This window comes from Homalodisca vitripennis, chromosome X, assembly GCF_021130785.1.
Source record: "Homalodisca vitripennis isolate AUS2020 chromosome X, UT_GWSS_2.1, whole genome shotgun sequence".
NCBI classification, from domain to species: domain Eukaryota; kingdom Metazoa; phylum Arthropoda; class Insecta; order Hemiptera; family Cicadellidae; genus Homalodisca; species Homalodisca vitripennis.
The window spans coordinates 53,776,194-53,788,891 of record NC_060215.1 but is presented as its reverse complement, the minus strand read 5'-3'; the positions used below and the strand labels follow the sequence as shown (position 1 = coordinate 53,788,891).

The 12,698-nt window shown below is 31.7% G+C and overlaps 1 protein-coding gene across 1 annotated transcript in view; it reads left to right on the top strand.

The window, feature by feature from the left end:
• Nucleotides 1-9,960, top strand: part of LOC124368994 — a 130,552-nt gene extending 120,592 nt beyond the window's left edge. Inside the window, exons 5-6 of the mRNA XM_046826591.1 lie at nucleotides 3,934-4,048; nucleotides 5,427-9,960. Coding sequence (XP_046682547.1) covers nucleotides 3,934-4,048; nucleotides 5,427-5,719 — 408 coding nt within the window. The 3' untranslated portion in view covers nucleotides 5,720-9,960. The remainder of the gene's footprint in view (nucleotides 1-3,933; nucleotides 4,049-5,426) is intronic.
• The last annotated feature ends 2,738 nt before the right edge of the window (nucleotides 9,961-12,698 follow it).

Below are 12,698 nucleotides of genomic sequence, written 5' to 3'. Positions count from 1 at the left end.
AGTCTTCTACATTGACTGGGATGGTACTGGAAGAGAGAGCTCTCGGTCTTTGACTGAGTACGCTACAACACAGCTGTAGAGTAATCCGCAAGTTTAACGAAATACATTTACGTAATTTTTTATTACTTTAAATGCACTTAATTATCCAGCCTAAAATCTAATTAATTATATTTATTAGGGTACATAGACAGACAGGAGGATATTTTCTCTAATCACTTTAAATATATTTTATTAACAAGCAGTTCATTAATTACTAGTTAATTAAATTTAAATGAAAGTGGACTTAACTTAACAATCCTGTTAGATGTTTGGATTTAATTCACAAAAGCTTACACAACCACCTTTGTTGTATTAGTTTTCTCAAGAAAATACTTTCTTCTTTCATATAAAACTTCTTGTTTGAAAAACAAAATCTAACTATAAATGTAACTTTCTTATACAATTCTAAGAAAATAAAATTTATAATTTAATTCAAAATGAGATGTAATTTTCTCTATTATAAATTAGGTAATATAATATTGAACTAAACATTTCCTGAAAATTCTTCATATTACTTATTTCTTAACATGTCACTATTGGTACAGACACGAAGTTCAATCTGTAATTTAATTATGTTTTACCAAAAAATATTTACTAAGAACTTTGTGTCTTGATGTATACAAATTCATGTTACTGTTTTATACTGGTTATTACAATTAACTTTGAAATAATACCAAAATTTGGAGACTTTACTTTGAGAAATACCTGCAACGACATGAACTTTCATGAAAACTTGTGTTAATTATTAAGTGAATTCAAATATTCTTTTTTCCCTTTGAAACAAAATTATTCAATATCCGCAAATTCCCAAACAGAATGGTACGGTAAAAAAACATTATGGTTGCCTGTAAAGTCGGTTTTTACGGGCGAAGATTTTACGTGACAACGTCTTTTTCTCGGTAGAATATTTATTGATATGAATATTATTAAATTGCACAATAGGAACAAGGAATTGAATGAAAATAAGAATTGCACAAATTTTAACTATACAAATATATTTTGTTTACTAAAACATTGTACATAATTTGAAATTAATTAAAAATTTGTTATTGTAAATGGTAAAGTTGAATAAAACATTTACTAAAATTGGAATTTGAAATTCTTGCTAAACACAGTTAAATTCTAACTCCGCGCGTGGTGATTGGTCGGTTTAGTTCGTTTGTTTGGTCGCACTGTTATGACAGGTTAGAGGTTATAATTTGTTATTTTAAATGTTTGACTAGCAATACGCGCTGTTTCTTCTCAATCGACTGAATTACGATTGATTGCAGAGTGATTTAAACTAATAATTTACTTAACACTATCAACATTTGTCAATAGTATGACATAACCTATAAACTCAGTTTCTCAACTTTTGTGTCAATCTAACAATTAATCAATCAATCATAGTTTACGATAATGAAATATCAGTGTACAATTATTTACCTTTATTGTTGTAGTTGTTGTAAATGACGAATCTAAGCACTCCACATTTTCACGAATAAACATAATTATCTGCTTTATCCCGTGCGGCGGACCCACAGTTATCTGCTTTATCCCGTGCGGATCCCGTGCGGGCGGACCCACTGGACGGGCATCGTAACGTTACTGGGCGTTACACTTTTTCATGAGTGACTCCGAGCCGCAACCTAATTTAAGACGTTGTCACGTCAAAATAAAACGCAAACCACTAACGATTTACCAAAAATAGATACTTAAAAGACGCCAAAGAAGCGCGTGTCGTAGGTTTTTAAGCCGACCCCTTCCACTAACCAGCTAACTATAATAAGCAAACTATCCAATCAAAGGGTCAGAGATAACAAGAGTCAACTCTCATTGTATACCTGTTAACAAAGTATACTACCGTAAAAACTGTCTTACTGTAACATCCTACATACGCAGACACTTTCTTGAGAAATTACATAATTCAATTTACCTACATTTTGTCATCACTAATTCTAAAATATTTTCGCATATTATTTCTCCCACCAATATTTAGTAAATCGTTTTTAAATTGCATATGTAGCAAATGCTACAACAGCGACAGCTTTTATCTGTGTCGGAAGAGACTAAACAACGCCGATGATTAATTAAGTTTAGTATCTAGTCCTTTACTCAACGTAAGGTTTCCCAAAGGAGCTGAAGTTACGTGACAATTGGTTGGTCCCTTTATGTCTTAACCGTCAACTTAAGAATAAAGGAACTTAGTTTTGAAAGTGAAAAATCCGTTTTAACGCTGAGGAGTGTATAGCAACCCAGATTGCGGATGAAATCGCTTCTAGTAAGGATGAGGACCACTGGAGCATGACCAGTTAAGGAAGTTGAAAGCATTTAATAACCTCCTTCATGCGGTAGTATTAAATGCGGTTGCTGGAGTTTCTTCGGCGCGTGCTGACAAAACTGAACCGCACTGATGTACTTGTGTGAGTTCAGATTGCCGTTTTCTCACTCTGTAGAGAAATCCCAGAAGTCCATAATTGTCTGACATTCGTTGGGCACGGGTTTCAATCCTTCAAGTCAAAAGGTTAGAAAGTCCCGCGTGTGGACGCTAGGTCGTGGAACTCCTAGTTCATTTCGCTCAGTCTGCTTCTCCTCAGTCGCACAAAGCTATTGTCAGCAGGTGCTGACGCAGCTCGAGCACCTGTTGCTTATGCTAATGCTATCTCTCGCATTTCTTCTCGTGACTGCCGTGATACAGACGCATCTCGAAACGCACACTTCGTAAATGTAAGAAAGTGGAAAGGAAATTAAAATAGAATATTTTAATATTATATTACATTAATTTAAGCATAAATAAATATAATATAAATAGTCCCCTTTATACAGAATAACTACAATTCATGGATCCAAAAACACTGAAGAAAAGAAATGGTTGATAAGAAAATACATAACTCCACGAAAGTGGCTACAACGTAATGCTGCCAATACAAATTGTAATTAGTTTTAAGCGGAGAAATGAATTACAAAATAAAATCTGCTTACATAGATGGGTGAAACACATGCTAGATCACTAATTGCATAGTAAAAAACAATAACATACGCATATTTTTATCGTTTACAATAAAATACGATACATAAATCTTAATAATTCTAATAAGTTCTTGGCTTTATAACTATTATAATATTATTTTAATATTATAATATTAAAACTAAAACTTACGGACAGAGCTTGAGGGGCTACTTGGCTAGGTAGGCAAATTTTTCTAACAGAATTCAGTACATTATTGCGGAAGTAGCTCGTACTTTGTGGCCGAATGTTTTGGCTCTCAAGTCGAAAATTACTCCTGATACCAGGAGTCTTCGACATCGTCAGATTTTCTAAGAGGAATGAGAATTTAGGCTGAACTGACATTCACATAGCCCTCCCACCATAGCTACGTTATGTGTATGTTGATGAATTTGGACTTTAACGATAAGTTGATATTTGTAAATAAAACGGATTTTTAGTTTCTACTTTTTTTAAAGAGGAATTTTTAGAGAGGATTGTAATTAGGCACAACATGTGATTACTTACAATATCGTTACCTTGAGGATAAAGTATCGTCATTCTAGGAATTGAAGGAAACTACTTAAAAAAAAGAATATTCTACTAGTAGACTTAAAATTACGAATAATAAGATAACTAATAAATCAAATGTATGTTTATTGACAGACCTAACCTGTCAACAGCTACATAAATCATCATTGCTCTTAGCTATAAACTATTATCTAGACTAATAAAGTTCACTGAAATGTGTCATTAATATATTTACTGTAATACATGCTGTGTGCAAAATAGTAGTTGAAGTAATTCGTAGGGCAAATATTTTGATGAAAAAACAACGATTGAAGAGAGCTTTGTACTGAATAATTGTTTATAAATCTCTATTATTAGTCCTCTGTTTACTGTATATAAATTATTACTTGTCTGTGCAGATAGTTTGCGGTATATCAGCTTTAGTGATGGGAGCAGTAGCTTTTATAGAGGAGCGAGGTCGTCTCCATCTTGGCCTCGGGATGCCGGCTGGTGTCCTCACAGTAGCAGCCGCAGGTTCTTTCTTTTTTAATTCATTGGTCTTCAAAACATTAGCAATATACAAGCAGTCCATATTAACTAAGCCCGATACTGGTATCTTAAAACGATTAAGCAGAAGAAAATTTTAAAAAGCGTGGTCATCAATTTTCATCTATCTTTCAGAAAACATTAAATACTGGCTATTAATTTTTATATTCAAGTTCTGCCACAGGTTTATAAAATGATGGTCATTTTTGAAGTTTCTTTCAAACAGTAATGCCTCTTAAAGTTTGAAAATGGAATAAAATCTAAAGCCTGGTTATTGTTCACAACTTTCTTGTTACGTTAGGTTTTAGAATTTGTATCTATAAATGTATAGGAATTCAGTTTTCTACAATTAAGAATAATTAGAAGCTTTATTTAAATATATTAAAAGCGATTATCTTACTGGTAATTGAAGTATTATAAATAACATGCTCCAGATATGTAATATAGTTTTAATATAATTAAGAAATCTTCTAAATGACAACTAAACTAAACTAACCAATAACTAATAACCAGTAACTAATGTAAACTTGCATACTTCATTCATGTTTGTCTAGGGTTGTCATTATAAGCTTAGATTAGCAGTCAGTGCTCATAATGTAACGTAACAAAGTGTGCATTATATGTAAAAATATATTGTTTGAACTGGTAAATATTACTTTTAGTCATATGTTTTCCAGATCATTTCGGTCATGAGAAAAGTTGTGTACATATATTATAGACGTAGTATACTACTGTAGTATTTTAAAAGCTGATATAATTATATACTTTTAATAAAACATAACCTAGTATAAAACTTAATGATAGAAATAGGATAGTTCAAAATCATTATCACCAATAAATGAACCGGAGTAAGTATGTATAAACCCAATAATTGTGGGAGTCTACCTATTTGCTTCTAAAGCTTTTTTGATCGGGACTTCCACTCCACTCTACTTTAAATAATATTCTCAGTGGAACGATGCCTGAGAAAGAGAAGTAATTGTTTGCGTGACTGTTCAATACGAAAAAAATAAATTAACATCTGTTTTACAACATATCGTCACGTTTTACAAAGTTATTCTAAAGAGAGTCAATAAAGTAAGACTTGTTTAAGACACCGTGCCAACCTGTAAAATAAAGACAAAACTATTGCCTCTCTCTTTCACAATAATAATACACTGATATATCAATCAATACCTGAGGGCTCTGTTCAGAAGATTTGTAATGTAGCATAATAACAAATGATAATAAAGCTCCTAAAATGATGCTCGTAGCATAATGTATTAAATTGACTAAAATTATAAAATAAGATTTCTACACACCCAAATCGAATTAATAATTAATAGTCCAAATTGCATTACTCATAATAAAATGTTGTATATTCCAGCGGTGAGCATCCACACGAGCCGCGGTTTCAGCGGCTACACTAGCCCGACCTGTGCGCCTCCACTCTCGCTCTTCCGCTTCTTGGGTCCTACGGTCCGCGTGGCCGTTCCTCTCACCATCCTCTGGCTGTGTTCCGTCGTGCTGCACCTCATCCTCTTCGTGTTCTGTCTCGGGTCACTCTTCGTCTCTCCACAGAATACCGTCATGGCCGGTGTACTCCTGCTGATAGCCGTGCTAAACCTAGCCGCTATCGCTCTGGTGCTGAGGATCGACTGCCGATACGATCCGGACTGACCAGGGATCGCCTCGGAACCGTCGCATGTGCCGGCGGTCAGTGTTATCGGCTGTCAAACGGCACTATCAGTGGATCGGCCTAGTCGGGTGGCCTGGGTCGTCTGAAAACGTTCATTATGGGAGCTGGGCAGTGAGAAGCATGGATAATTCACAAAGAACTGAGAAACAGTATTCGCAGACAATTCTTTATAGTCGTTGGTAAATTTAATGTTTGTGTTCCTTAGTTCAATTCATAAGTGATTTATTTTTTAAACATCAGTAATGTGTTATATGAGAGTAAAAACGTGAATTTGTTGGAAATGTAAATATTAGGTAACAGTTAAAAACGTATTAAAAGGACTTAATTTCCAGGATTATTCCAAGTATTTTATCCCGTGACCAATAGAAAATAATTGAACATGGCAATTAATGGAATCCCATAAATTGTAATGAATTCTTTGAAACTTTGTTCGTTCACTTTAGAAATTAGTATAATTTTCGGTCCTATCGTAAAAACAAACTATGCTGTGGTCTGGAGTTCTTTGTACCATTAAGCAGCCCTTTATTACCCAGGTAAACTGTTTGATCTCAGCGTTTATTTCTTGGTCTATATTTGGATTACTCTTTTCTAAACATGTGCCTATCAACACTAGCTTCACTCTAATGGGAGTATACACTAATCTGGCAACTGCATACGTACCACAGTTTTTTCTGTTAGTGGAACAATACAATTAATGTATTGGTCAATTTACACGAACTAGTCCAACATGTAACGCTGTTAGTTCGTTATTTCCACAGATAATGGTCATCTGAAAGAGACTTCTGGGCACCTGAGTTTCCTTTCTCGACAGCACCTACACATTTCATGTTCCCCAAAGACTACATAAGATAAAGCCCTTCTATGCGTTTGACCTTTTGTATTAAATCTCTAAATATGACCATAAAAATCTGATTATTTTTTGGTTTGGAAGGTGATTTGGTTAGTAAGATTTTAGTGTTCTACCACCTATTGTATTAAGTCTATTACGTTTACAGACATGATGTATAGTACTTTCTATGAGAGTAGCAAAACGTTCAGATATGATGAATATTAATGAGTCTTTTGAGTTCAAAACATATTGAACCCTCTTATTATCTAAACATAATCTGTGAACAGATGATACTTTCAAATATTCTATATGAATGTGCATTTTGTGTTTATTTCCACTCTATAAACCAGGCCAAAAACATTTACTTTGATAAGATACAGCATTGAAATTGTAAGTGAGAAGACCAGTAAGCACCAAGTTTAACTTTTGGTGCAATTAACAAAATTCAACCATCATGTTAACTTTATTTTATTGACTAAAATTAATTATTTTACCAAAATTTAAAACACGTAACAATGAGAGTTTTAAATTTAAAATAGTATTAAGATAATAAATGAAACAATATTGTTTAATACTGCATAAGTAATTCTTGGAAAATACGTTCTTAGCTAATATTTTTATATCAGTTATCCAATATTTTTATATGTCCAAATACTAATTTGACTTTTTAATCCTCTCCTGCAATTTATTTTGTCTTTGGACTTCCAGATAGTTTTAAGTATGCCTTTTACACATAATATATTTATTATTTATTGCTTATGATATTAATATATACTGTATATATATATATATATATAAAAGTTACCTTTGGAAGGTGTTATTTATTGTATCCACGTTTCTTTTCTCCAAATTGTAATTAATGACTCAATTATTTTCTTAATGTCTAAGGCCACAATTATGTTTAAAACATTAATTTTTACATACACGCGATTAGGCGTGGAAAGCTACTCTTCCAAAGTGTATAGCATGTTTTTTATATTAGCCATATTATGTTCTAAATCATTGATAGCTTCCGTAATTGATATTATTCTCAAATATGCTACATGACAAATGAAACGTCATGACACTAGTCGATGTTTGAGTAAAGTATCCGATTTAGGTATTATAGATTGTGATTATGAAATCTATATATTTTACTTCTTTTTATTAAGTATCAACACTCTGTATACTTTTAAACTCTTGAGCCAAAATGTGGTCATAACTAGTTTGGATATTAGTGAAATGCTTGCTTTAAATTGATTTGCTGGATTTGTATCTTCTGAACTGTTAGTTATATGTTTTAGTTATTGGTAGTTTAATTTAAAAACCCTACAATTTAATTACCTTGAATCATGTATGTTAGTAAACTCAATTGTTCTTAAGAGTAGACCAGATATTTTGATATATGTGCTCTATGTTAACCTTATTTGTTACATTACCCCTCCAACTGGAAGTACAGACGTTTCAATTCAACAAATCCTGATTAGTTTAATCAAATAGTTTCATAGCTTCAAATTAATATATCAAAGTAGAAACTAAAATATGCATTATATAATAAGTGTAAAAGTCGTTGTCATCACGTCGGTTTTATTCCGCGAAAAAGAATTAAGAATATTTATTTACGTTTTACTATGAAAAAATGTGGTTCAGTCTTAGGAAAAAAGGTGCTTTCTTAGAAAAAAAGGAAAATATCACATTACTAGAGAAACGATGTTTGATGTAGATTCCAACTAACGTGCAAATGATTATTATAATAATATTATAAACTATATTAAACTCAGTTAATATTAATGTCCATTTATAACTTTCAATCTCCAATTTTGCATTCGCATTTTATGTTAAAACGATCATTCTTTATTAGGGGAAACAATTGATAATGCAAAACATATTTCAAACTATTCAGACAAAAAAAGACCTCTCTATTTAAATAGTTTTAAATAGTGATTAACCAAGTTAGAAATTGCAAAGAAGTAAAATATAAATTAAGTAACATTGACCTACACATGATTCCTATTGCATTGCTCATTTTTTAGTTTCAGTTGATACTCTTCATTTCTTTGTTGAAAATGATGTAAACAAATGGTACCATCTCTATTATATTAAAAATCTCAGCCATTTTATTTCAATTTATTGAAAGAATAAATAGCAAACCCCAATTATCATAAATAATTTTGATACAATGATGTAAGAAACCTTTCGTATTAGAATACATGTTGTGAAAAAATTAATATGCAACACGATAAAGACATAATACCATACATGTGTAATTTTATTTGCGCATATATGTTTATAAATTGGTCAGTTTTAATGTTTTGAAGAATATTTCAGTTTAAATCTTTAAATAAATCTACGTCTAGATTAAGGTAAAGAAACTAACTTATCTGTCTTCAGACCACAGTTTTGCCAAAGGTTTGGGAAGAACTACCCGTATGCGTAACAAAATACTTGATGAAGGTAAATGAATACGTTTATGTACCGCTTTTATTACTATGATATTTTGTATTCAGCATTATACTTCAGTTACCATCAAAGTAGTTTATCAGCTGTGCTGTTACTATTACCATTATTTACTAGTTTGACAACAAAAAACCATACAGATTCTATGACAGTATCAACGGTTTCCTGAAAAAGTAGACCTAAGGTGTAAATGCTACGGGTGTATTGCTAAACAGAAACTCACAGAGGTAAGGTAAAATTACTGTTAGTACATATCAAAGAGGATCTTGCCGCCGACGGTGTATATACATATTAATTCACTGTCTCCCGTCTATGTTATTAGCACGATTGAATTCACCCCATCACAGTATATATAACTACACGAAATATTTGTACTGAGAAAATATTTCATGTACATAGTTGTGGAATTAATGGAAATCTTCTTTATATTACTGAAACTTGGTACCTAGTATTATTTTGTAAAAACCACGTTTATAATTACAGCAACGTTTAAAAATGTAATCTATTCAGCCAGCTTACTTTATTTGATCTATATTATGTTAGACGTAGCATCATATAATATTGTTTAATATGGGTTACTAGCTCAAATAGCGCTTTATGGCATCAATGTATTTATTAACGATACATTATGCATCAAAGATTGTGAAAGTCAATTGGACCCAAATATATTGCGGAACGTGTGGACTTTTATAAATGTATGAAATAAAATGTAATTTCAATAAATTATGGTTGTATGGGCTCTGTTGTATTCTTTATACATGCAGTTAAGAATATTACACTAACTTCAGACAATTGTTTTTGCCTCTTAGTGTAATAATATTAAACTTATTTTAATCAGCTTACTAAGAACATTAATACTAAAGAAACGAATGTAAATAATTATATTTTTAATACATAAGTATGAAATAAACAGTATTTTCTTGTATGTATGTCATCTATGTAAATTGAAATACAATTTTGAAATATAACTTGTTTTCCTTTTGCCATTCCTTAAAAGAGTAACTTTTATACTACTTGTAAAATAAATAGACCTAAGGGCACAATGTGTCCTTAAAGATATACTGCCTGCTTAACAGGAGTACTCCGTAAATTAACTTATGTATATGAATGTTGAGTTTAGCTCCATTACATCTTTCGTTAAGTTTTGCGTCTAAAAACTGATGCTGTCTTAAACTTAACTTCTGGAATCTGGGGTCAAAGTCCCTTCAAAGTGACAAAGAGTAGTCAAAAAAGAAGGCCAAAACTAATATTTTGCATAGTTTTCACATCAAAGACTCTAAGTAAAGTATACTAAGAGTATACTAAGTTATACTCTTTAAGTATACTAAGTATACTCTTAGTATACTCTAAGTATACTAAGTAAGTTAGTATAGTAAGACTCTAAAGTATAATCTTAAAAGAGAGGTGTACTCAACGTCTCAACAGACGCGTAACTTTGCAAAAATGATATAAATAATAATACAAGATCTATTCACTAGCCATCAAAAATATAAATTTACGTGTTACCTTATAATGTTTTATAATGATAGTATTACAGGTGTATGTTTTATTACTTGAGTAAAATTGTTATTTTATCATATTACAATATTTAGTAGTGATATAGTAAAATGTTATACATTTATCAATAGTAAATATTTAACTTAATTAAAATTTTATAATTACGATTTTAAACATTAAAACCATACAGTTATTCCTTGAGAAAAAGTACAATTTCTCTAAGCGTTTGATTTATTTCCAAACATTTATTTTATTCTATACATTTTTGTGTTTCAAAACAAAAAAAAACATAATGAAATGAAATGAAATATGCCTTTATTTAACAGGCGGAGTTAGGGCTATTTAGCCCTCTCTACCACTCAACCTCACTAATGATCGGCACCAACCATCCATTGGATATATTATTTTTTTTAAATGGACAAATCTATTTTCACCATAAATAACTATTTTTGATAGTGTATTTATTACAAACATACAGATAATAAATCTATTTCATTAGTTGGTATAGTATGAAAAAAAAACAGTACATTTATACTAGATTCTAGTTGGTGACTAATAGAGAAGCATCCCAGTCAACTACATTCAGATCGATGAATAACTACTACATTTAGGGTTAAATAATAGCTCTTATAAAAAAAACTAAACCAAATATACTTACATATTAATACAATACCCTACACAGTCACATTGCAATAGTATACTCCCTGAGCATCCATATATGTTCATAAAATACTCTAAACAGCACAGTAGCATACTCATTGTGGATCCATATGATCCCTTCCTATCCTTCCCAGTGAACGAAAGCTTGTTTTACCAAAATAATTTTCCAGGATCCTATTTCCTTTACAAATTTTACATGTAATTTAATTGAAACTAAATTAAGGGAAATGCACAAACTTCTTAAAATATGTTCTATTACAATAATAATTTTATACACTTATAAAATTATTCATACCATCGGCATGGTATTGTATTTAAAGAAGATTATGTTTATAGACAGAAAAGTTAAATTATAAGCCTAAAAATGCATTGGAAGGTTTAAAAAATCGGATTTTGCAATCAGATAAGTTTGAAACATTGTTTATTGTTTCTTGTGGTGGTGTAGTTCATGAAACATTTTGGGCGTGCCCATAATATCTGGTCTTTATTATTCTTTAGCTAAGAGATCTAGGCACTGCACATTAGAATTTACAATCGTTCATAGTATCAGTAGTCTGCCATATAACGCCGCAATTCGAAGTTGAAACTTTGAGTGCTTTTGAGAAGTTTGTACATGAATCCAAGAATTTATTTTCCAGATTGCAAATCTTACCCAGGTGACTATAGAATCTTATATCAGTCCTAAAATGAACGGCCGTCTATTATGAAGTCTTTGAATGAATACATAATTAGAGACTTTGGTTCTATTAAAAGTAACGGTAGAATATTTACTGAAGTTCACAGACATATTATTTCTGACGAACTATACGTCTATTTAGTGTAATCTATTTCAAGGACTTTCAGAGAATTTGAATTTCCGGAAATATCTTAAGGTCTTCATCCATTTCCAGAAGACCATTTACAAACACATTTAAGAAATAGGGCCCTCCAATAGCGAGGCCTGTGGGATACATGAAATAGGTGAGAATTTGACAGGGTCGATTTTAACATACATAGAGTAATCACAGAGGCAGCTAGAATTTCAAGACAATGGAGGATCGACTTCGTAGCCTTTTAGATTTAATGTAAAGATAAATTGTGTCTACCTTTAGTTTTCTTGCGAAAGGCATAATTTTGGAAGAGCAAAAGATTAGTTTCATTGGATTTCCCACGTGCAAAGCCATGTTGTTGGCTGGTCTGTAGGTTGTGTGATAGGTAGTATGAGTGGTGGGTAATGGATATCATGCATATCTGTTACTAAAGCCAGTCATCTCCTTTAGTAATATCATCTTTCTCACAGCAGAAAACGGGCTTAAGTGATACTCCTTTATGGTTCTGAATATGATTGTTCTGGTAGAGGGAGTGAATGACTGTAAACGCAAATAGGCCTTGAAGGGGGATTATAAATGGAACCAACTAGAAAATTGAGAGCTAGACTAATAGTGGCAAGGACAAATGCACTCTTGTTATCAAAAGTGGTTTACAGGCGGTTAGTAACAATACCTGCTTTTAATGAACCACCACCGGAGTATAAGAATATTACTTAGGGATGAAGACAG